Source organism: Limanda limanda, chromosome 12 (genome assembly GCF_963576545.1).
Source record: "Limanda limanda chromosome 12, fLimLim1.1, whole genome shotgun sequence".
Taxonomy (NCBI): Eukaryota; Metazoa; Chordata; class Actinopteri; order Pleuronectiformes; family Pleuronectidae; genus Limanda; species Limanda limanda.
Window position 1 is genome coordinate 25623880 of NC_083647.1, and position 22030 is coordinate 25645909.

The 22030-nt window shown below is 41.0% G+C and overlaps 1 protein-coding gene across 10 annotated transcripts in view; it reads left to right on the forward strand.

Annotated features, from left to right (window-relative positions):
* mark3a (MAP/microtubule affinity-regulating kinase 3a) overlaps nucleotides 1-22030 on the forward strand; it is a 53771-nt gene that overhangs the window by 30034 nt on the left and 1707 nt on the right. The window contains exons 8-18 of one of the 10 annotated variants that reach the window (XM_061082334.1): nucleotides 589-825; nucleotides 2578-2718; nucleotides 5564-5663; nucleotides 7538-7650; nucleotides 7771-7918; nucleotides 9136-9359; nucleotides 10988-11091; nucleotides 14182-14454; nucleotides 19448-19527; nucleotides 19755-19802; nucleotides 21754-21798. In XM_061082334.1, the coding sequence (XP_060938317.1) occupies nucleotides 589-825; nucleotides 2578-2718; nucleotides 5564-5663; nucleotides 7538-7650; nucleotides 7771-7918; nucleotides 9136-9359; nucleotides 10988-11091; nucleotides 14182-14454; nucleotides 19448-19527; nucleotides 19755-19801 (1467 nt within the window). In that variant the 3' untranslated portion in view covers nucleotide 19802; nucleotides 21754-21798. Of the gene's footprint in view, nucleotides 1-588; nucleotides 826-2577; nucleotides 2719-5563; nucleotides 5664-7537; nucleotides 7651-7770; nucleotides 7919-9135; nucleotides 9360-10987; nucleotides 11092-14181; nucleotides 14455-15767; nucleotides 15795-19447; nucleotides 19528-19754; nucleotides 19803-21753; nucleotides 21799-22030 lie in introns of those variants that run through there. The other 9 variants (XM_061082326.1, XM_061082327.1, XM_061082332.1 and 6 more) reach the window with 9 other exon arrangements.

Here is a 22030-nt window from a genome sequence, read left to right on the forward strand (position 1 = left end):
AACTGCACATTTACTGCTTTTATCATTATTTTAAATAAATTACCTGTAGGTTTGTAAAAGGAACAAGTGATTTGATAATTTTTTTGTCTCTTGACCAAATGTGATCGGCATTTTTCTTTTTATCATTTTTATATATTAAACAATTAAAGGAATATTTTATAATATTGAGGAAATATCTTTCTTATCGTGAGCAAGACGACTTGATCAATAACTTTACATCCATGTAAAAAAATAATAATATCTGGTTTCATTTTGAGTTTCACACAGGAAACAACTGTACAGACAAGAATTAATGAGTTTCACTTTTCTATGAAGGTCATGAGTTTTAATCTGTTTAATTTAAATCCACAGTAAAGACATAATAAGACACGTTTTGTTCTCGAAGCCTTTTTAATATCTTTTGTCACCAATTAATTCAGCTCATTGTTATAAAAAATCACGGCGAACTCTGCTCATCTGCAGTTTGAGTTCCCGGTGAAACTGAATTTATCACATTCAAAAGTCAAAAAGACGGTTTTAAAGTCCTTCAGACCAGAACTTCACTTAAACGAGGGTCGTGACCTTTGACCTTCCTCTGTGTGCCTGCAGGCGGAGAACCTGCTGCTCGACGCCGACATGAACATCAAGATCGCCGACTTCGGCTTCAGCAACGAGTTCACCATGGGCAACAAGCTGGACACGTTCTGCGGCTCGCCCCCCTACGCGGCGCCCGAGCTGTTCCAGGGGAAGAAGTACGACGGGCCGGAGGTGGACGTGTGGAGTCTCGGGGTCATCCTCTACACGCTGGTCAGCGGCTCGCTGCCCTTCGATGGACAGAACCTCAAGGTGAGGACGTGTTCTACTGAGGTCACCATGCTGCCTTCAGGCCCAGTGTCCACCTCCGGGAAATCTTCTCTCCTCTCTCTTTCTTCTCTACATGACTTGGCAAAAATGTGACAATTCAATAGTATTGCGATATTTGGGCTACGATTCAATAGTATTGCGATATTTGGGCTATGATTCAATAGTATTGCGATTCGATTCTGCGATATATTGCGATTCATGTCCCCCATATTATTCAAAGGCATTACACAAAATGAGGAAAATAAGACTCACTTCAAATGTCACATTTAATTCTGTGAACAACATTGTCTTCTCCACATTAACTGAAGTGCAAAAACTTTGTCCTTGAACATTCAGGACACAGGACCTTTGTAATTATTTTCTGAATAGGAGACCTCTCACATGAACACTGAGCTCCCAGCACATAACTTACAATTATTTAAATACAGTAACATCAAGCAGACATAATAGAGTAACATAAACCTGAGAATAATCATATAAATAAGAGTAACCTAGAGCTTCAATCAAATTGAGAAAAATAAACAAATGTGTACTACTAGCGTCCAGTCCAGTTGGATGAATGTTAAATTAATTTGGGAATATTGGCATTTTGGTCCAGAAAAAGGAGTTGGTCAACATGCTCAGATGTTAAAGTTCCTCTGGGCCGTTACTTTATCTCCTGCAGTGGAGATATAGTAACTAAAATATCGCGATACTCAACAGAATCGATTTTTTCCCCCACCACTAGCGGACAATCAGAAAGGCAAATGCTAAAACATCTAATGTCTGCTTACGGAATTCTGAATAATTTGAGGGAACTCCAAAAATAGCAATGAGCGGGCAGGGAGTGATAGCTACACCTAGAACCTCCGACTTGATCTTTAAAACGCTCTTCCAGAACCCTGTTAGCCTCGAGCATGACCAGAAAGTAGTGGTGGGGGAAAAAATAGATTCTGTTCAGTATTGCGATATTTTGCGCCCGCGATACTATCGATACTGTAGCACAAAGTATTGCTATTTTTTTTTTTACAATTTTCAAGTTTCAGAGTTTAACAGATACCTCGTGTGTATGCGGAAAGGATGTTCTCCACTGGAGGAGATATAGTAACGGCCCAGAGGAACTTTAACATCTGAGCATGTTGACCAACTCCTTTTTCTGGACCAAAATGCCAATATTCCCAAATGAATTTAACATTTTGGGTCATGACCTTGCAGCCAACTGGACTGGACTCTAGTAGTACACATTTGTTTATTTTTCTCAATTTGATTGAAGCTCCAGGTTCCTCTTATTTCTATGATTATTCTCAGGTTTATGTTACTCTATTATGTCTGCTTGATGTTACTGTATTGTATTTAAATAATTGTAAGTTATGTGCTGGGAGCTCAGTGTTCATGTGAGAGGTCTCCTATTCAGAACATAATTACAAAGGTCCTGTGTCCTGAATGTTCAAGGACAAAGTTTTTGCACTTCAGTTAATGTGTAGAAGACAATGTTGTTCACAGAATTAAATGTGACATTTGAAGTGAGGTGAGCAGTCTTATGTTCCTCATTTTTTGTAATGCCTTTGAATAATATGGGGGACATGAATCGCAATATATCGCAGAATCGAATCGCAATACTATTGAATCGTCACATTTTTGCCAATTCCCACCCCTACCAGACAGTATGGGCTAAGTCAGCTGGGACAACGGCACATCTATTGCAAGCTTTCCCGTCTCCTTCTGACCTCCTGCTCGTGGTTCTCCTTCCTGCAGGAGCTGCGGGAGCGCGTGCTGAGAGGGAAGTACCGGATCCCCTTCTACATGTCCACGGACTGCGAGAACCTCCTCAAGCGCTTCCTGGTGCTCAACCCGGCCAAGCGGGGGACTCTCGAGGTGAGGGAGGACGCAGAAAATGTAAATATACCTCTCAGTTCTTAAAAGTCTCCCCCCAGCACGTCTGCACCATCGGAGAATGCCATCTACCCCCCCCCTGACTCCTCCTCCCCTCATTCTGGTCCCTGTTCCTCCCGCCTGCATCATCTCAGCCGACGCCCACAGTTTCCTGTTTCCCGTGAGCGAGCGGCCCACTCTCTCTCCTCTTCTCTTTCCCATGTTGTAACCATGAATAATGCATCGTCATTCACGTGTTTGTACCGACTCTGTCCTTCCTGGTTGGAGATGGGCGGAGCCTTTGCGCCGAACACGTGACCCTGGCGATGCTCAAGGTCACAACGTCTCAAACTGTTGTGACCTAGACAAGTTTTTACAACATTTAGTCCTAAGAAATCAAATTTTAAGACGATTCATAATCGGACGGCAGAGAAACAGTCAGACATTTAATTTCACTGAGAGCTTCTGCTGAGATTAAAAATAGTGTTTTATGTAAGAGGACGCAGAGTTTGTTCCACAGATCAATTACTGTGCTGGTCTCATGCAGGGAATAGTGTTAATGATTATCTTTATCTGTAACTGCTGTTGAACCTAACACCGAGCAAAACAACCCTCCACACACACAACTGGAAGTCTTCTCTAGAGTTCTTCTGGCAATGACTGGAATCTGGTTGAGAGATGCTCTTAAGTTTATTGAAAAAAACATTTTGATCGGCGATTTTACCCAAAAAAACAGATATTTTTCACGAATCAAACAGTTTTATTGCTTCTAGTTGATAATAATATAATTAAAGTGATTGAACGTAAATGTTGCTTGGACTCCCGAGGTCACATGTGTCGGCCCCGGACGCCACACGCTCACCCTGGATGATGGTGTAAGCTCCGGTTACGTCAGAGATAATTAATTTATCTCGGCTCCTTATTTAAACCCCCCAGACAGCAAATTGATCAGGTGCAAATTAAAAAATGTATTTTGCAAACAAAAGAGAAGTGCAGCAGAGAACAATGTGGATGTTACTGCTGCGAGGTTGCCTTTTTGTTTTCAGCACATATATAAGATACAAGATGACCTGGATCCACAGAAAAAATGTTTGTGCAAAGAATTATAACAGTTTTACAAAGGAAAAACAGATTTCATGTTTTCAAGTTGAATTAGTCGTTAACACATTTAATTTAACTTAGAAGGTTTCTGTAAAACATAACTATCTATTTGTCTGCATGAAGCTGAAAGTGAGGGCTAAAATTGCTGGTCATTGACTAGCTTTTGATTATATGAAATAGATGAATCTTTTTATTATTAACATAACTATTAGAGATGGTGGTAGAATTTGCGGTATTGTTAGAATGGGTCATGTACAATGACATTCGTAAATGGTTTATATGACCAATAAAGAGCCAATATGCTAATAAGCAACTAATGAATGATGAATCACAGTACCTAAATATTAAGTATTACCCAATTCACCTATGTAGTGCAAGGTACTATCATTTATTTGTCAAAAGGTTAATTTTTTGTGTCCTTGCCGTCCGTCCATTATCAATAACAATTATTACTGAACACGGGTTTCTCTCTACAGCCGTTTTCTGACATGACCTCTGGGTAAAATCTGGAGAATTGACTCTGGAGTTTTCATTTCACACATGCACATCACAGTCATCAGCTCTAATCACCACAAACTCTGTCTTCTACGTGTATGTATGACATCATCGTTTCACCAGGAGATATTTGTTTTCTTTTTATTTATTCATCAACCCCCTTTACTGAAGCCTCTCCTTTTAAAGTAAAAGCTAAATAAAATCCACACAACAATCTCAATGAGTTAGTTAAGGAGTTAAGTCCCAGTCCACTAACTCCAGTGAACAGCAGCTGTAACAAACAGGGACGTCACAGTAAAGGTCTGTTAGAGGCGGGACGTCTCATTAGGAGCTGCTGGGCCTGAAGCTCCATCTGTCCTCAGAACATCAACTTTACATCTGTGAGGAGGAAACGACACTCTGGTCATTTAGAGACGGCTCTGTAGCTGTGAAAACTGTGATCGGACAGATTGTGCTGCTCGTCTTTTCCTCTTAAGGTTTACGATGCAGGTCTAAATCAGTGATAATGACCCAGCGTGATGCAAACATCTGCTGCTCTTCAGAACCACAACATGTAGAAGAGACAGTTCCTCTGGGAAGCTTCTCCTCGTCCTGGTTGCTGCTCTCGATAATCAGAATCAGAATTATTTTATTTGCCAGGTATGTTTGCACATATAGGAAATTGACTTGGTGTCATTGGTGCACTGAACATAAAACAACAATATAAAAAAACAACAATATATAAGAAATAAAATAAAATAGAATAAAGTAGAATAAAGTATATACATATATACAGTAACAGAGTTATGGGCACGTGCTGTGCGAAGGTGCAGAACGTGAACTTGGCGATTTCATAGTCGGGTCCTGTTCGGTGATAAGATGAGAAATTAGAAACTAGAAGAAAGAACGAGAACTCACTTCCTTAAGGGATTATAATTAATGGAAAGGTTCATATAAGCCTGTATAAAAGATTTACAACTTTTCATGTCGGCCAAGAAGTACGGAGAAATTTATGCCACAGAGAAACCAAAAGAGTCCAGAAGAAGCACATTTAACAATTAAATGATTGTATAAAATGTCTTGGATCTCAATTATCAGTATATTTATCCGTAAAACATGGATCCCAGATTTAACCTGATTTAAAGTCTCTTTAAAAAGCTAGTTTAAGGGATTCTTATCACAAATGTTGGTGCATGTCTGTGTTTATGGTCAAGAAAATGTCCGTCATGTCTTTGTAACAGTTAAATAAAGTCGCAGTCAATCAGGCTCTTACTGTCTCGATCTGTATTTGCAGCAAATCATGAGGGATCGATGGATCAACGCAGGATTTGAGGAGGACGAGATGAAGCCGTACACCGAACCCGAGCTGGACATCACGGATCAGAAGAGAATAGGTAAAATAAACATTTCACCGGTTCACGTCAAACTGCTGATACATCGTTTATCGAGCGTTCGGCCTCGTGAAACTCTGTCGTGCAATCAGCAAAGTGCAAGAGCTTTAAAAAGCAGCTTCCTCTGCTTCTCATTCATCACGGCAACAAAATCGATTGTGTGCGGTTCTGGTTGCGGAGACGTGGGCGTGGCCACAGCTTCACCACGCTGAGGCCGACTCGTTATCTCAGTGCTGAAGAGCTTTTAAAAAGAGGAGATGAAACGTGATGATGAAGAAATAAACATGAGCGCGGCGGCTGCAAGCAGAGAGACAACAAGAGAGTGAAGCCCCCCCCCCCCTCCATCGAGCTCAGGATGAAAGCTGTAGAAGGGGAGGGAGGGAGGGGGGCGGGGGGGGGTTAGCGCTTACATAACAGCAGCTGGGGTTGGCGGTGCACATGTGTCAGTGCAAACTCACAATCACCCACAGAAAAGAGAAGAGGAGGGATGAAAAGGAAGATGCAGAAGGGAACAAAAAGAGAGAGAGAGAGATTTTTGTCTTTAAATATCACATCTGCTTCTTAATAACTTCACTGGTTATTCTGGACGCCATTTTGACCAGTGGGTAATTAGAGCCTGAGGTCGTTAATGGACACGGACGTTCAGCAGAAAGACAAATAACATTTTCCACAAAAACATCCTGGTGGATACGAGTCAAAACTCAAATCAGATCTATAGTTTTATGAATGTTTAACAGCTGCACTGATTATCATATAATATCTAAAGCTACAGTATTAAACTACGTGATGAACAGAAACTGAGAAGCAGAGAGAGAAGTTGCTGAGGAGGAAGAGGGTGAAAGTGAGAGAGATGAGGAAGGAGTGACGGAGATGGATGAGAAGAGATGGTTATCACAGATTCTGCCTGGTGACAGCGGCAGAGCTCGTTTCTCTCTCTCTCTCCCTCTCTCTCTCTCTATATATATATCTCTATATTCTCTCCCTCTTGCTCTTCCACTGACGTCTCAGTTCTCCCTCTGGTCTGACGCTGCACAGCGGTCCAGTTAGTGTCAGTCTCCAGGTTCAGGAGGAGACTGACACCACGACCTGAGTGTGACTCAATTAGATAACCCACAAATTGAAAAACCCCTGTATTGATATTTCAAGCAGTCTGCAGCTCGTGGGGGAATGAGTCACTCGATGATATAATGATTGTGCACAGCAGTTGTGTGTCTGATTCTAACACGGCTGCTGTCACTCACTGAGGTTTGACCACACGACAACAAACACAAACCTGTTCATCGGCGGCAGGAAATCTGAGCAAGAGACAAATCACTGAGCAGCTCGTGAATCATTTCAACACCTCTGGTCTCTGAATCTATCACAGACCCGTTAGTCCACCACGTTTCAGATGGAGCAGTTTCATAAAACATTTAATAGGGGGAGTGACGTGTGGAAACGAAAGAATAAAAGCTTTCACGTGATGCATTATGTTGAGGGAGGAACCACACGCAGAGATAAATGTTTAAAGGCCGGAGCTGCAGCAGGAAACGCGTCTCTCCTTCACCTGAAGTGGTGCTACATACGTCAGCTGGTCGGGTGGGGGGGGTTACATGTCAAAGTCACGTGTCTGTGTCATACAAACCCTCCAATCAGCGTCTTTCTGATTGAAGGAGGTAGAACTAGAGGCAGGGGGCTGATGACACAGTTAATATGCAGATTACTGCCAAATTTAGTCTTTAACAATCAGTTAATTGATCATTTAACAATCACCAGCAAATTGAATTGATTGAATTTGAAGGTTGAGTCATTTTTCTCCAGAAATAACAAACGTGCTCCTGTGATTTACATGTTTTTCTAAATGTGAATAAACTGTGAACTGTGTTGTGTGGCTGCAGATGTGATGGTGGGGATGGGCTACAACCTGGAGGAGATCCAGGAGTCTCTGGCCAAGATGAAGTATGATGAGATCACAGCCACCTACCTGCTGCTGGGCAGGAAGGCCTCTGAGGTACGAAGATCAGCTGCCTTCATATCGGAATGATTTATTTTTACTCCCTAATATCTGCCTCAGCTGAAGGTGGAGAGGTGTTCTTTGTGTTTTGACTCCGCCCCTCTGCGTCTCCTCCAGAACGAGCCCAGCGAGTCGGCCTCCAGCAGCAACCTCTCTCTGGCCAAACCCAGACCCAACAGCGAGCTGAACGGCCAGTCGCCCTCCCACCTGAAGGTCACGAGGAGCGCCTCCTCCACCCACAAGCAGAGACGCTACAGTGAACAAGGTGAGGAGGACGACCTCCTGTTAACAGTGTGGAAACATCATCTTAATTTAACCCCTTCTAGCCACTGGGCTGTTATTGTTCCTCTGAGTTAATGAAGCTTCCTCTCGCTCCTGATATGCAGTAAAATCAAACCAGTCACACGGTGGAGGCACTTTCAGCTTCAGCTCGTTGTAATATAAAGCTTTGTCAATAAAAATCAGTTTGTACGACTTCCTGTCTGAGACCTGCAGCTCAGATATCTACACACAGAGAGAAACCTCTAGAGGAGCAGCACTCACAGAAATATACAAGCTTGGTTCAGCAACTGTTTCAGGAAAACATCTGCATTACTTGTCGGGTTATATTTATTTTATAGCAACATACTGAACATGGATAGAAGAATAAACTGTTAAATTAAGGGTATTTAAGTGGAAGTATATATTATGCAGTATAAATATAATCAAAGTGCAAGAACGGAAAGATAGATTCATTAATTGGATTAAATTATATGAGAAAACATAAGCAAAATGCTACATAAATACTTTGCATTCAAATATTTAGGGATATTTTCTCAGCAAAGATCTAAATCACAGTTTTCTAATGGGCTGAAGATCCTGTTCTTCAAATCAGCATCAGAATTATTCTTAATCCAAATGTAGGTCGTCTCATTTTTAGATAAAAGCACTTAAATTAAAAAAAGCCTCTTCAGTATATGAGTTTGGTATAAACAGAATCTCTAAGTCACACGTCTCTGTCTCTGTTTCCTTTCTCTCTCGTGTCTCAGTCGGTCAGAAATATACAAGCTTGGTTCAGCAACTGTTTCAGGATCTGTATGGAAGAATAAACTGACTGCTATTTAAGTGGAAGTATCTATTATACAGTATACATTCAATTAAAGTGCAAGGATGGATGGATAGATGATAGATAATTAATTGGATTCTATTATATTAAAAACATTAGAAAAATGCGACATAAATACTTTCAAATTGCCATTTACTCTTTGCGTTCAAATATTAAGAGATATTTTCTTAGCAAAGAGCTAAATCACAGTTTTCTAATGGGCTGAGGATCCTGTTCTTCACTTCAAATCAGCATCAGAATTATTCTTAATCCAAATGTAGGTCGTCTCATTTTTAGATAAAAGCACTAATATAAAAAACAGCCTGTTCAGTATTTGATTTGGGTAAAAACAGAATCTTTAAGTCACACGTCTCTGTTTCCTTTGTCTCTCGTGTCAGTCGGTCAGAACAATCCTCCGGGGACGGCTCATCCCAAGAGGAGTCAAACCACCACGGCCGAGAACAGCGTGAAGGAGGAAGGAGGCGTCCAGCTGCGTAAGCCCAGCACGCCGGGGGGCCGCGGCGCCCCCCCCGCCAGCCCGCTGCTCGGCAACGCCAACAACCCCAACAAGGCCGACATCCCGGACCGCAGGAAAGGCGCCACCACCACCACCGGCCCGAGTGTGAGTCACGGCACCAGGCACACACTTTGAGAGAGAGATCAGTGGAAACCTTCTGCTGTCGTTAACTGAACTTATAACAAGAGAGTCTCTGCAAATCAGAAACAAGACGGATCAACGTCCATAAAACAAATATTTGTTTATTTATTTTTGTTTAGATAGATAGATAGATAGATAGATATATAGATAGATGGATGGATGGATGGATGGATAGATAGATAGATAGATAGATAGATAGATAGATAGATAGATAGATAGATAGATAGATAGATAGATAGATAGATAGATAGATAGATAGATTACTTTATTCATCCCCGAAGGGAAATTAAGTCGTCATAGCAGCCGGTATATTTGAATACAATAAAATACAATACAATAGAATAAAATAAAAAATATTGAGGTAGCAAGATTAAAAAACAGAAGCACAAGATAAATAGGTAGATAAGGTGCAGTGGCAAGATGATGGTAATAGTACTGATGATATGATGGTAATGTTATTGTTAGACAGAATATAAGAATAGTACAGTATATATAGTATATAATATAACATAATGTATATTTATATATGATATTAATTATACCAATATAATAGCAGTATATAGTAATAATGGCAGCAACAGTATACATAATAATAATAGTAATATAATAATAATAATTATAATTATAACATGTACACATGTATAAATATGTGTATATAGACTTGTATATACAAAGAATATACAGAGAGTATGATATAATATATGATGTATAGTAGAGTATTTAGAAGGATCCCCATTCCCTACTTTTAGTGGGGTGCACATTTAAGACATACATACAGATATCAAACATTTAAAACACACGTTAAATTACAAATATCAAAAGTTAAAATACATTAAAATAATGGTCATACAATTTTATATTACAGATATCAAAAGTTAACTTAGTGGTTATGCAATTTTACCTTTGTCATGATATAAAACACTGAGATATCCAATTCCATAGACGCAAAAATTGCAAACCATGTAAGAGAATACTACACATTTAAATAATTAAAGAGCCACAGCTTCAGAGAACAAGTGAATTATAAAGAATATTCTTCTACCAGATCTTCATGTTTTGGGAGGAGGGGGTGAGGACATCTTTAATTACTTTAGTCATGTTGTTATGGTTCCTGATGGAGATTCACTGATATCTGATAATAATGTTTTTTTAACCACATAACTGCTTTCTTTTCTTTTCTTTGGTTTATATTGCCTGTTTATGTTTTACTGTGTACTGTAAATTGTATTGAATAGATCTAACTAGGTTACACTTCAATGGCACCTTTTTCCTTTTTGCTTCTATGACATATGTATTGCACTTAACCCTTCCTATATATTTATCTTCAGATATCGTTCTATTTTATTTTTATGTCTTCATTTTATTATTAGCCAGCGTGTATGTGTGTATCTGTGTGTGTGTGAGTACATGGGTATACTTATGTTTGTATACGGTAATTACTTTATTTATGCGCTGGTGAATGATGATTGTTGTTCTTCAAATCCAATGAAAATTTGATCACAAAAAAAAAACAAAAAAAAAAAACACATTACTTTCCATTTCAGTTCTTATCAGATCTTCATGTTTTACTTTCCTTTGCTTCTCTCCTGCAGACTAACCCTGCGTCGGCTGGGATGACCCGGAGGAACACGTACGTCTGCAGCGACCGGAACAACACGGACCGTCTGTCCGTCATCCCCAACGGGAAAGAGAACAGGTGAGAGGACGCCGCTTCCTGCCGTCACCACGGATCCATCACAACAGCAGAGAGTCGGTGTTAAAACAAATAGATTTCAGACGCTGACACTTTTATCTCAGTACAGTTTCTCCGGTTCCTTCTATGGAAGCCGGTTTGTCTCTTTTATCTATTTTCACCAATCCTCAATGTTCTCTGAGGTCAGTGTTAGAGTTTGAATCCCAACACGGAGACGAATCCTCACCTTGAACATGAATGTGGTCAAAGTCAAGACTTGTAAATGTGAATATTCGTCGTCTCAATACAAATCCCAGCGTCAGTCGTCCAAACTCCAACTTGTTCAACTCTTAAGGCTTTAACACTTTCTCACGTATTGTTAAAAGATAATCTCAGACAGGATCCCTGGAAAAAGATTTCATTTGTTTCACCCTCTTAGTTTATTTCTTTATTTCCATTCTATCTTAATTTACTTTCCAATTTTCTTTCTTACTTTTCATTTCTGCCTGTGTGTTTGTGGTTTGGTTTTGGGTTTTGGGGTTTTTTTCTTTTTCCAACTGTGGCATGACCAGCATGACTGAGATGGCTTGTGCCACTAGCCCCGCCTCCTCCTCCTCCAATGCCTTTGCGGCTGCTGCGTTCGGCGCCTCGTCCAGTTCGGTGCTGAGGTATCAAACCGTCGGCCCCTCGTACGCTTGCCAGGCCGGCTGGGCCACGCTGCCCCACTCCTTCTACGATCTGGACTACTCCACGCCCAAGTAAGACGGCAGGGCCTCCGCTGCCCCCCCCCTGTCTGTCTCCTCTCATGTCTCAGCCCCTTGTCCGGCCCCCTCGCTAACCCACACATCACGCCAGCTTCACTCTCTCTAACGCCACGACTAAACCATGGACACGCCTCCTGCAGCGAGCTGGTTCCTCTGGTCAGGGTCTGAAACGCGTGATGATCAGAGACGAGCGATAGAACTCTAAAACTTTGAGTTAACTGTAGATATGTGACGAGTGGAATAAAGTGAAAAGGACATTAAGTTAACACTGAGCTTCACATTTTAAACAGTAACACAAGAATCACGTTGTAAATTACTCTTATTAGGGATTCAAGATTTAAGAAATTTATTATCAAATGCACAACAATAACATAAAGCAGTCGCTGGCAATGAAAAGCTTGAGTCACAGGCTCTCTTCTAGCAATGCTCAATAATTACAACCAAAAATATAAAATAGAAATAGTATAAAATAGAATCTAAAAAAATTTAAAATAGAAAATAAAAATGTATATATCTAAAAATATCTGTAAAGAAAAAACATCTGTAAAGATATATATATATTTTGATGTATATATTTTATTTTCTATTTTAAATTTTTGATATTCTATTTCATTGTTATTCTATTTTATTGTTTTTTATTCTATTTTATACTATTTCTATTTTATTTTATTTTTTGGGGTTGAAATGACTGAGCATTGCTTGAAGAGAGTGTGTGACTCAAGCATTTCATTGACAGTGACTACTTCATGTTATCTCTGTTCATATGAGAATAAAATCTTGAATCTTGAATATATATATATACAGCTCAAGAGAAAAATAGAACAACAACGAAGTTCCTTAATATTTAGATTCCCATTCAGATCGTTATAGATCGAAGTTTTACCTCCGGTTTGTTTCAGACTCTGACGAGTGGAAGCACAATATTAGAAAAATATCTATCCACACGCTGACCTCACGCTGACCTCGGCGTTTGTGTGTGATGATATTTTTCCGTCATCCCTCTGCCCGCCATGAAGCCACGGACCTGCAGACATTCACAATAACCAGCTGTCACCGCTCTGCTCCCGATCTCTCCTCCATCCTCTGCCGTGAACTTTGACCCCTGATCTTCTCCGACCCCGGATCCCTCACCTGTTGGTCTGCGAGCCCGACGACCGAGCTCCTCCTGCTCCTCCTGCTCCTCCTGCTGTCCCCGTCTCAGACCGGGATCAGGGACACAAAGTCACTCTTATCATTCTGAAGAGCTCGATGTCCAGGGCGAGAAATTAACAGCATCATGTCCGGCTGGTGAATTGATGCAGATCCTCTCTCACATTCGGTCTAACTTCCTGCTCCACTACAAAGGCCCAGAACCTTCTGGGTTCAGCAGCAGCAGATGGAGGTCAATTCAGACCTGATCTAAAAGCTTTGTTCACACAGATTCAACACCAGGTGGCGCTAGAATCTACAACAGGATGATAGGCAGACATTTCTTATCGTCTTTATTGAAGTTTTAAATTAAAATCAAGTGTTGTTTGACTTCCTAAAACAAGTTAGGTGAAAAATAAAAGACAATAAGTGTGAGGGAGAGCACTGTTGTGGAAAAGTGTTTTAAGACAAAAGGTCACAAGACTGAAACGTTTTGATTATTTCGTAAAATATTAAAAACGTAAACTGACTTATTTTTCAGGCTCTGAAATCTGAAGGTTGTCTCAATCCATCAGCTGCTGAAAGTTTAAAATATGATTTAATTTCCTGCCCTGTTTACTCATGGTCGATATTAGAATATCCCATGACTTGCAGGGTTATTTATTTCCATTGCAGCAGGATCCTTGTGTTCCTGCACCAACAGAATTAGACGCCTTCATTTATTTATGAATAAAAGATGATGCAGACAAATGTAATTAACTTCTCTAAGCTCAGAAACATTGTAGAATAAGTGTGAGTGAGAGAACTATTGTGGAAAAGCAGCGGTTTAAGACAAAAGTTCACAAGACTGATACCGCTTTATGTTTAATCTTAAAATATTAAAAAAACTGAAATCTGAAGGTTTCAACAAGTTGTCTCAATCCATCAGCTTTAAATATGATTTAATTTCCTGCCCTGTTTACATCTAACATGATTCATTTATCTTTAACTCATGGTCGATATTAGAATATCCCATGACTTGCCGGGTTATTTATTTCCATTGCAGCACGATACTTGTGTTCCTGCACCAACAGAATTAGACGCCTTCATTTATTTATGAATAAAAGATGATGCAGACAAATGTAATTAACTAAGCTCAGACACATTGAAGTGCACGCCTGCAGTGGAAGAACCGTCCCGTCCGAGTCTAAACTCCTCCTCTTCCTCCTCCCTCCCCCTGTAGCAGCGTGGCCGTGTCGCCCGGCGGCCAGAGGAACCCGGTGGCGTCGACCCACAGCATCACCAACGCCACCACGCCCGACCGCCTCCGCTTCCCCCGCGGCACCGCCAGCCGCAGCACCTTCCACGGCGGCCAGCTGAGAGACCGCCGCACGGCCACGTACAACGGGCCGCCGGCCTCGCCCACCCTCTCCCACGACGCCACGCCCCTCTCCCAGACCCGCAGCCGTGGAACCAGCAACCTCTTCTCCAAGCTCACCTCCAAACTCACCCGCAGGTAAGCGAGCGGAACACCTCACCGCAGGAAACACCCCCCCCCCAGTTTGGGCTTTAGCTCTTTGTCTGTTCAGTTTTAAACTTAAAATTATTCTTAAAAATCATTTTTCGTGCACTTTTTAAACGATGTTAAATGTGGAGATGGTCGTCGGGACTGAAGCAGGAAGCAGATTGACTCCTGCTCTGCTCAGTTTGATCTCCCGTGACTCTGTCTGTTCCACTTTAAAAACCAATCAACTCTTTGCCTTGTGCAGTCAGGACGATTCATGACGTGCTCTGGGGAAACTTCACTGTCCTGTACCTTGTGATTTACTCTTCAGTCTGAGTTGTTGGTCTGTCGCTGCCTGGCTGCCCGGCCTCAGAGAACTGAACCCACAACCTCTGGTATCACTCAGAGTCATAAGAAGTTTGATTTCTTTGGTCTAAATCCCAGAAAGTGATGTTCAGGTTCACGCTGTTTGATCACATACAAACAAACCAGTGTTGGAAAGAGGAGTGAGTTTCAAAATGCGACCACACGACCAGACTTCTGTACGACACGACGGAAACACAACCACAACAGGAGCAGAGTCGTTGACAGCTTGTGATTGTGTTTCCGTTGTGTACTCTTGTTTTCCACCAACGTGCCTGTGTGAGACGTTTGAGGCGGATGTTGAGATCTGCTGGGAACCGAGTCCGAGGCGTGTCGAGTGTGAAACGTAGAAACCGCACAATCCGATATATATGGTTCGTCGATGATAACTCGTGAGAATTCGTTTTATTTTGAGCTCTTCGTGAGAAAGTAGATCAACTCTGTAGGTTGAGTCGCTGGTGATTCACCTCTCACATCCATGTTGTGCTCGTGGTTGTGTTAAACTTTTGAATTTACTCCTCCTGTTGTTAAATGAAACCTTGTGAACATGAATCAGATCTGAAAAGCATCCGTTTTCTTTTGGGTTCAGACCAAATAAACCAAAGCATCAGAGGTTCAGTTTCCCTCTGATTCCAGAGTTGGTATCTATGCTGGATTTGTTCAGTTACTTTATGTATTAGAAAAGATTTAAACATTAGAATAAACATATATTTAAAAGCCTCTCGAGCGGCAGCCAGGCCAGAGACGCCCCTCCTGCAATGACTGACCTAAAATGAGGAATTGATGGAAAAACAAACCCAAAGTCAATCTTCCTTCTCACTGTTGATGATTCCAATCAGCCCATTTTTGTTCACTCATTCAGATTCCTCATGCCTCCCCTCCCTCCCTCCCCCCTCCCCTCCCTCCCTCCTCTCACGTCTCCTTCTCCATTCTCACTGTGTCTTTGTCTGGTTCTGTTGTAGAAACATGTCATTCAGGTTTACCAAAAGGTAGGACTCCTGTTCCTCTGTGCCAAAACAATAACGAAAAAAACAAACGACTTCCTGTGAAACTCAAACACACGTGTGGGGCTGAACTAACACAATGCTGAGCTGGAGACACAAACTCTCTGGGTGCGTTTACTCACACACGTTCAGCATCAGATTAATGGCACCGGATTTCTGACACGGTTTTTCTTACCCATGAATTACAAATTTTTCATCTAATCTGATCACAGGGTGAGTTTTATTCTGAAAAGGATCAGTTTGACATCCGGGGCAAATTCTTTACTTTGGATTCCTGGATTAAAAGATTGATGCTGATCAGGTGTTTGCAGTAAATATGAAGCTAAATACAAAACCTTGAGAAGTGGAGAAGCAGCCTGGCTCTGTCTGGAAGTAAAGAAATGTACCAACAGCAAACTGTGAACATCTCAACTTGTTTATCAGGAATATTCATATTTCTACATCTCTGGTGTTTGTCTGGGAGAACAGAAAATAGTCATAATCTTCAGTAAAATAGCTGTTTTTGCATTAATGATTTTTTTTAGATTTAATCTGACATGTAGACTTTAAATAAAGATGAAAGACCTGCTTCCACTTCCTCTTGTTAAGTGTTAATTAAAATCAAATGTCCTGGATATGGTACAATATGGATATCAGGCACTTTAAGCTTCTAGTAAGGTGAATTCTTACTGTTTGGACAGGGCTAGGCTAACTCTCCCCTCCGTTTCTAGTCTTTGTGCTAAGCTAAGCTGCAGATTTGTATTTACTGCACAGACTTGATCTTTTCAGCATCAGAAGCAAATCAAACTTTTCCTTTCAGATCTAACTCAAAACAATAAGAAATCTGAGCCGATGGAAATGTTTATTATCTCCATATAAGGAGAGTGGGAGGTGTCAGCGTTGTGCATTAATCCGGTTGCAGCTTGTGTGTGTGTGTGTGTGTGTGTGTGTGTGTGTGTGTGTGTGTGTGTGTGTGTGTGTGTGTGTGTGTGTGTGTGTGTGTGTGTGTGTGTGTGTGTGTGTGTGTGTGTGTGTGTGTGTGTGTGTGTGTGTGTGTGTGTGTGTGTGTGTGTGTGTGTGTGTGTGTGTGTGTGTGTGTGTGTGTGTGTGTGTGTGTGTGTAAACGTTCCCACTGTGGCTGGTGTGATGGACGCAGGCTGACTGGGACTCCGCCTCCTCCATCAACCAGCAGCAGCTTCTGCCACTAATCAATCCGCCCGTGCATGCATGGCGTCGCTCTGCACGGCCGCCATCGCCAGCCTGGCTCGTGGTCTCACCGCAGTGACACCCCCGAACTCTCTCTCTCCTGATCAAACTGCACGATGTGGGCGGAGCTTTAAACCTTATCTTGCTTCATTATTCACCAGGAAGCAGATTATTCCATAAAGTGTTTTCTCACGGCCGTGGAATCAGGAGCAAAGTAAAAGGTTCCGGCCATGAAGAGACATTTAAAAAATACAGTTTGTTGTGTTTGTGTAGAAGTTAGTTAATATTAAATGTTTAGTTTTGCTTTATTGTGCGTTTATTTAACACCTTTAGTCATTTAAGTTTCATATCAGAATCGAACGCTCGATGCGTTTGTCACGTTTAGTTCTCGTTGTGGTTTGGGAAGTTTGAAGCCTCTTGGATGTTTTTTTATTTTTTTGTTTTGAGGATTCGATTTATCATTAATGTTGAACTTCAGTTTAACTCGTATCCAAGTAGAGAAGCGTCGCAGCTTCACTTCATCTCGACTCCATCGGTTGAGTCCGGTTTCTTTATATTAAATGTATTTAACATGAATAATAAGGAACATTACTAGTATAAGGGTTCGTATTAAAATCGTCTTATATTTGGGCCAGTAACGTCATTTAAAAGTCAGTCCCCGGTCGACCTGAGCTCCTCCTTCCTTTGAGACATCTCTTTAGATCTTGTGGTTTCTTGTGGTTTTGTGACGCAGTCGGTTTCAGATCAACTCCTCTGGTTCATGATGTGAAACCAAGTCACTGAGATACAAGTGTACGAGCTGAATCGATCCCTGAACACAGATCTGTTGATCAGAGGGATGTGATCAAACCGTGGCCTCGGAGCAGTGGAGGAGCCGGCTCCAGGCTCAGCAGCGCCCCCTAGTGGTTGATTTGTAAAACCCATGTGTCTTTATCAGCTCTGGTGTCACCGGTCATCACCATCCTCTCATCCTCTCATTCTTTATCACCTCACTTTGGTTTCCTGCTTGTTCTTCGTTTTTAAAGAGAACTGACAGACTGTCGGGGAAAATGTTTTCACTCAAGTCAAGAATTCAATTGAGTCAATAAACAATCATGTGATTGTAATAGATAGAACAGAAATATGAAGCTTTATGGTTATGTTTTTTTTATTTAGCACAAATTAAAAGTAAATTTTTCTCTATTATTTTACTGTTTTATTAAAATAGATCCCCTTACTTATAAACTACATGTTTCTTTAAATGCTGCTCAGGTTATTTTAACTGTTGATTTATCAGAATATTTTTTACTTGATTATTATTCATAAATACATTTTAGAGCCCAAAGTGACGTCTTCAGAAGTAGTTTGAGCAATCGTCCAATTCCCATAAATATTCAGTTTACTAAAAATAAAAGGGTTAGGGTTACGCATGAAAGGTTAAATAGAAAAAGTTTAATTGATTTTATGAAGCTATTTTAATAATTGATTTATCATTTCCTTCAGGATTAATTGTAATCGACTCCCTTACCTTGTTTTATCTGGCATCATCCTCAGATCAATATTCAACTAACCATAAAACTTCATATTTATCTTTACCCTCCCCTTCAGTTATTTAACAGAATATTGAAGCTTTATGGTTTTACTTTAATCTTCAGTCAGTTGGTTAATGAAGCGTTATATTTAACATCATTTAAAAGTTAATTTTCTCTATTTCTTATTTTTGACTGTTTTATTAAACAAGCTCCTCTGACTGCTCAGGTTATTTTGTCATAAAATGTTCTGAATATTTCATAAATAGTTTACAGAACAAAGGGACATCTTCAGATTTTGTTTGAACAATCGCCCATATTCCCACAAATATTTATTTTGCAGAAATATAATAAATGCATGAAAGGTTACATAGTAAAAGTTTAATTGATTTTATGCACTGATCAAATTCATAAATGAACTGGAAAAAAATAAGCAGCTATTTTGATAATTGATAAATCGTTTTCTTCAGGATTAATTGTAATCGACTCCCTTTTTTTATCTAGCACATCCTCAGGTCAATATTTAACCATGAAACTTCATATTTATCTTTACCCTCCTCTTCAGTTATTTAACAGAATATTGTTTATTGTGTTCACATTGATTTGTGACTTGGTTGATAACATGTTTACATTTTGTCAGTTTCGAGCCTTCGTGCGTTTCTGTTGAAAAGCTTCTCATCACGTTTTGGGACCAAAGAGTTGAAATCATTTCCTCCTCTTCAGGACGTTGTAGGTCCAGTCACCTCCTCCTCCTCCTCCTCCTCCTCCTCCTCCTCCTCCTCCTCCTCCTCCTCCTCCTCCTCCTCCTCCTCCTCCTCCTCCTCCTCCTCCTCCTCCTCCTCCACTCCTCCACTCCTCCTCTCCTCACAGTTTGTGTGTTCTTGTCTTCCTAACCTTCCTGTGTCCTTTAACCTTGACCTCTTGCTGCTCTTCCTCTCTGACTAGGGTCAGTATTGACCCGGCCAAACGGCAGATGGCCAAAACAGGGCCGGCCCCCCCCTCTACCCAGGGAGGAAAGACCCTTAGTAAGTCTGTCCTCCGGTCTCTGATCAGCCTGTCCTTCCTTCCTTCCTTCCTTCTTGTCATCCTTCCATGGTCTTTCCTTCCTTCCTTTGATTTTTCGCCTGTGGTCATGTCATACATTTAGATATTCTTTCCCTCTTCCTCTCTTTCTTTACCTTCTTTTTCTTTTTCTTGTCATGTGTCCATTGAGAAATTTGCCGTCTCCTCAGATTCACGTTTTTTCTTTCAGATTCAGGAGCGGAAGATATAGAGAGTTGTAGGAAGATGAAGATCTAGAGTAAGGGGCTGTTTCAATCCCTCAACTTCTCCTGAGATGAAAGTGTCGGTTGCGTGGAGGGACTCACCCCCCCCCCCCTCTCCCCTGTCACCCTTCCTCCCTCACCTCCTCCTCCTCCTCCTCTTCCTCCTCGGCCTTGTGATTTGTCACAGCCTCTCTGACCCAGGATCTGCTGTCAGTCCTGTCTGTTCACTCTTGTCTGTCGAGTCACTCGAGCTGTCGGGAGCTCGGAGTCTCTTCCTCCTCCACTTCCTCCTCCACCCGTCCTGTTTTTCTGTTTTCCGTCTCGTCAGAGGAGCGAAGAACTTATTTCTTACTTTCCTTGAAGTTAAGTTACTCGGGTTAGGGTGTGTACTTCTATTCAGCGGCTGATTTAAGACTCGGTGATGAGCTGCCAATCACTTTAACAGCTTTACCCAATTTAATTTCCCACAAGTCGCTGTGAAGAACCAGCAAATGATCTCTCAAATCAAATCAGTTGCTGCTCTTACTCGATTTTGAGAAATTAGTCTTTTCCGGCAACAGATTATTTTCTTTATCTAGATTTCACTATAAAAATCTACATTTTACCAGAAAAATAAGTTTTCTATCACATCAATGTACAAGTCAGTTCTATATTTAATTAAAGACTTCCTACACAGATAAGACGAATATAGAATATGTGATATAGATTCAACCTAATCTTTATCTTCATGTTTCCTGTGGCTCTAGTTTCATCAGTGAAACTGCAGCTTCAGACAGAACAGGACGTTTGTTTCTGTCTCTGAGCCGATAAGAAATAATACATTGTTCCTTCAAGTGCTCGATGGATCAGGAACTGTTTATTGTTCCTCTTGTTCCTCTAGTAGTTGTTTTTAAATGAGGAAACGTTGAATTTCTTCTGGTTATTATTTATTACTTATTACAGATTCTATAAATGATCCATGATACAGAAGAATATTCTTAATCACGCGACAAAGTTCTGCACTCAGCATTTATCCAAACCAGACTGTTGTGATCTCACTTCCTGTGGTCGTAGATTTTATAGAGACACAGAATTCAAGTTGACTTTCTGTTCACGTGTTGAATTAAACGCATGAGAAACATTTACAATCAGACGTGAACATAAAGTCACAAAATAACTCTGATCACAGTTTAACGAAGATTAAATCAGGCGTCTGGTTATAAAGCTTTAAAATGTCACCTGGTGATAATTTCATATTATAGACATGAGATAAACTTACTATTATATAATCGTATTGTGTTCATCACTTTATATAATTCATATTTATCATATATACCAAATTTATCTACATTTATCAAATCTAAGTTGGTTTTTTGGACATATAGTTTTTCCCCTCAGACGTATTTATTTTATTATCGGAGCTTTTTACTTCCTCTCGTGGACGGATTTCGTTTTTTAAGATTTGTCGTCAAAATCCAGTTTCCAAAGTCGTGAATGATTTTGAATGATTTTACTTACATTTCCCGTATTGTGATATAAAATATAACTTTAATTTGACCCATTTCACCTTTTGGGACTAACCAGGTGAATCTCGGGAGGTTTTAAATTGGAACCTCGGTCCGGTGAAGCAGCTCCTGTTGTGTTTGTGCAGCTCTGTTCCTCCTCTCGTCTGCGGCTGTGGTTTCACTCCGGGTTCACTTCACTGTCACTGCTTATTTCTCTGTCTCATGACTTCCTCACCGACCTCAATGGAAGTGAAACCTTCCATGTGTGTGTGTTCTCTGCTCCTGTTTGGTTTTGTTCTGCGGTGGTGGCTCCTCCTCCTCCTCGTCGTCGTCGTCGTCGTCTCAACTCTCCTCCTCACCACACGCCACATATTCTCTCTCTCTTTTTTTTAAATAAATATTCAGTTGAAGTTGATCTGAAATGATTTGTCGTTCACAATCCACCTCTTTTTTTTTGTTGTTCTTCTTTTTTCTCCTGGTCTGATCTTCTCATGCACCTCAGAGTCTCAACCGAGTTTGAGAGAAACGGGAGACTTGAGGGCTCAAGGTGAGGTTACCCCCCCCCCCCCCCGACATGTCCGTCCACCTTTAAGGCTTCAGTTTGTCCTCTTCTGCAGTTGTGACCCCCCCACCTCCATCTCCCCCTGCCTCCTCCCCCTTTGCATAGGAAACCCCTCCTCCACCTGCTTTGCTCCTCCTGCGCTGTTTGATGATTTGGAAGTTGTGTTTTGCTTTGAGCTTCTGTCTTTGCCTGGCGTCTGATTCTGAAATGATTTGCA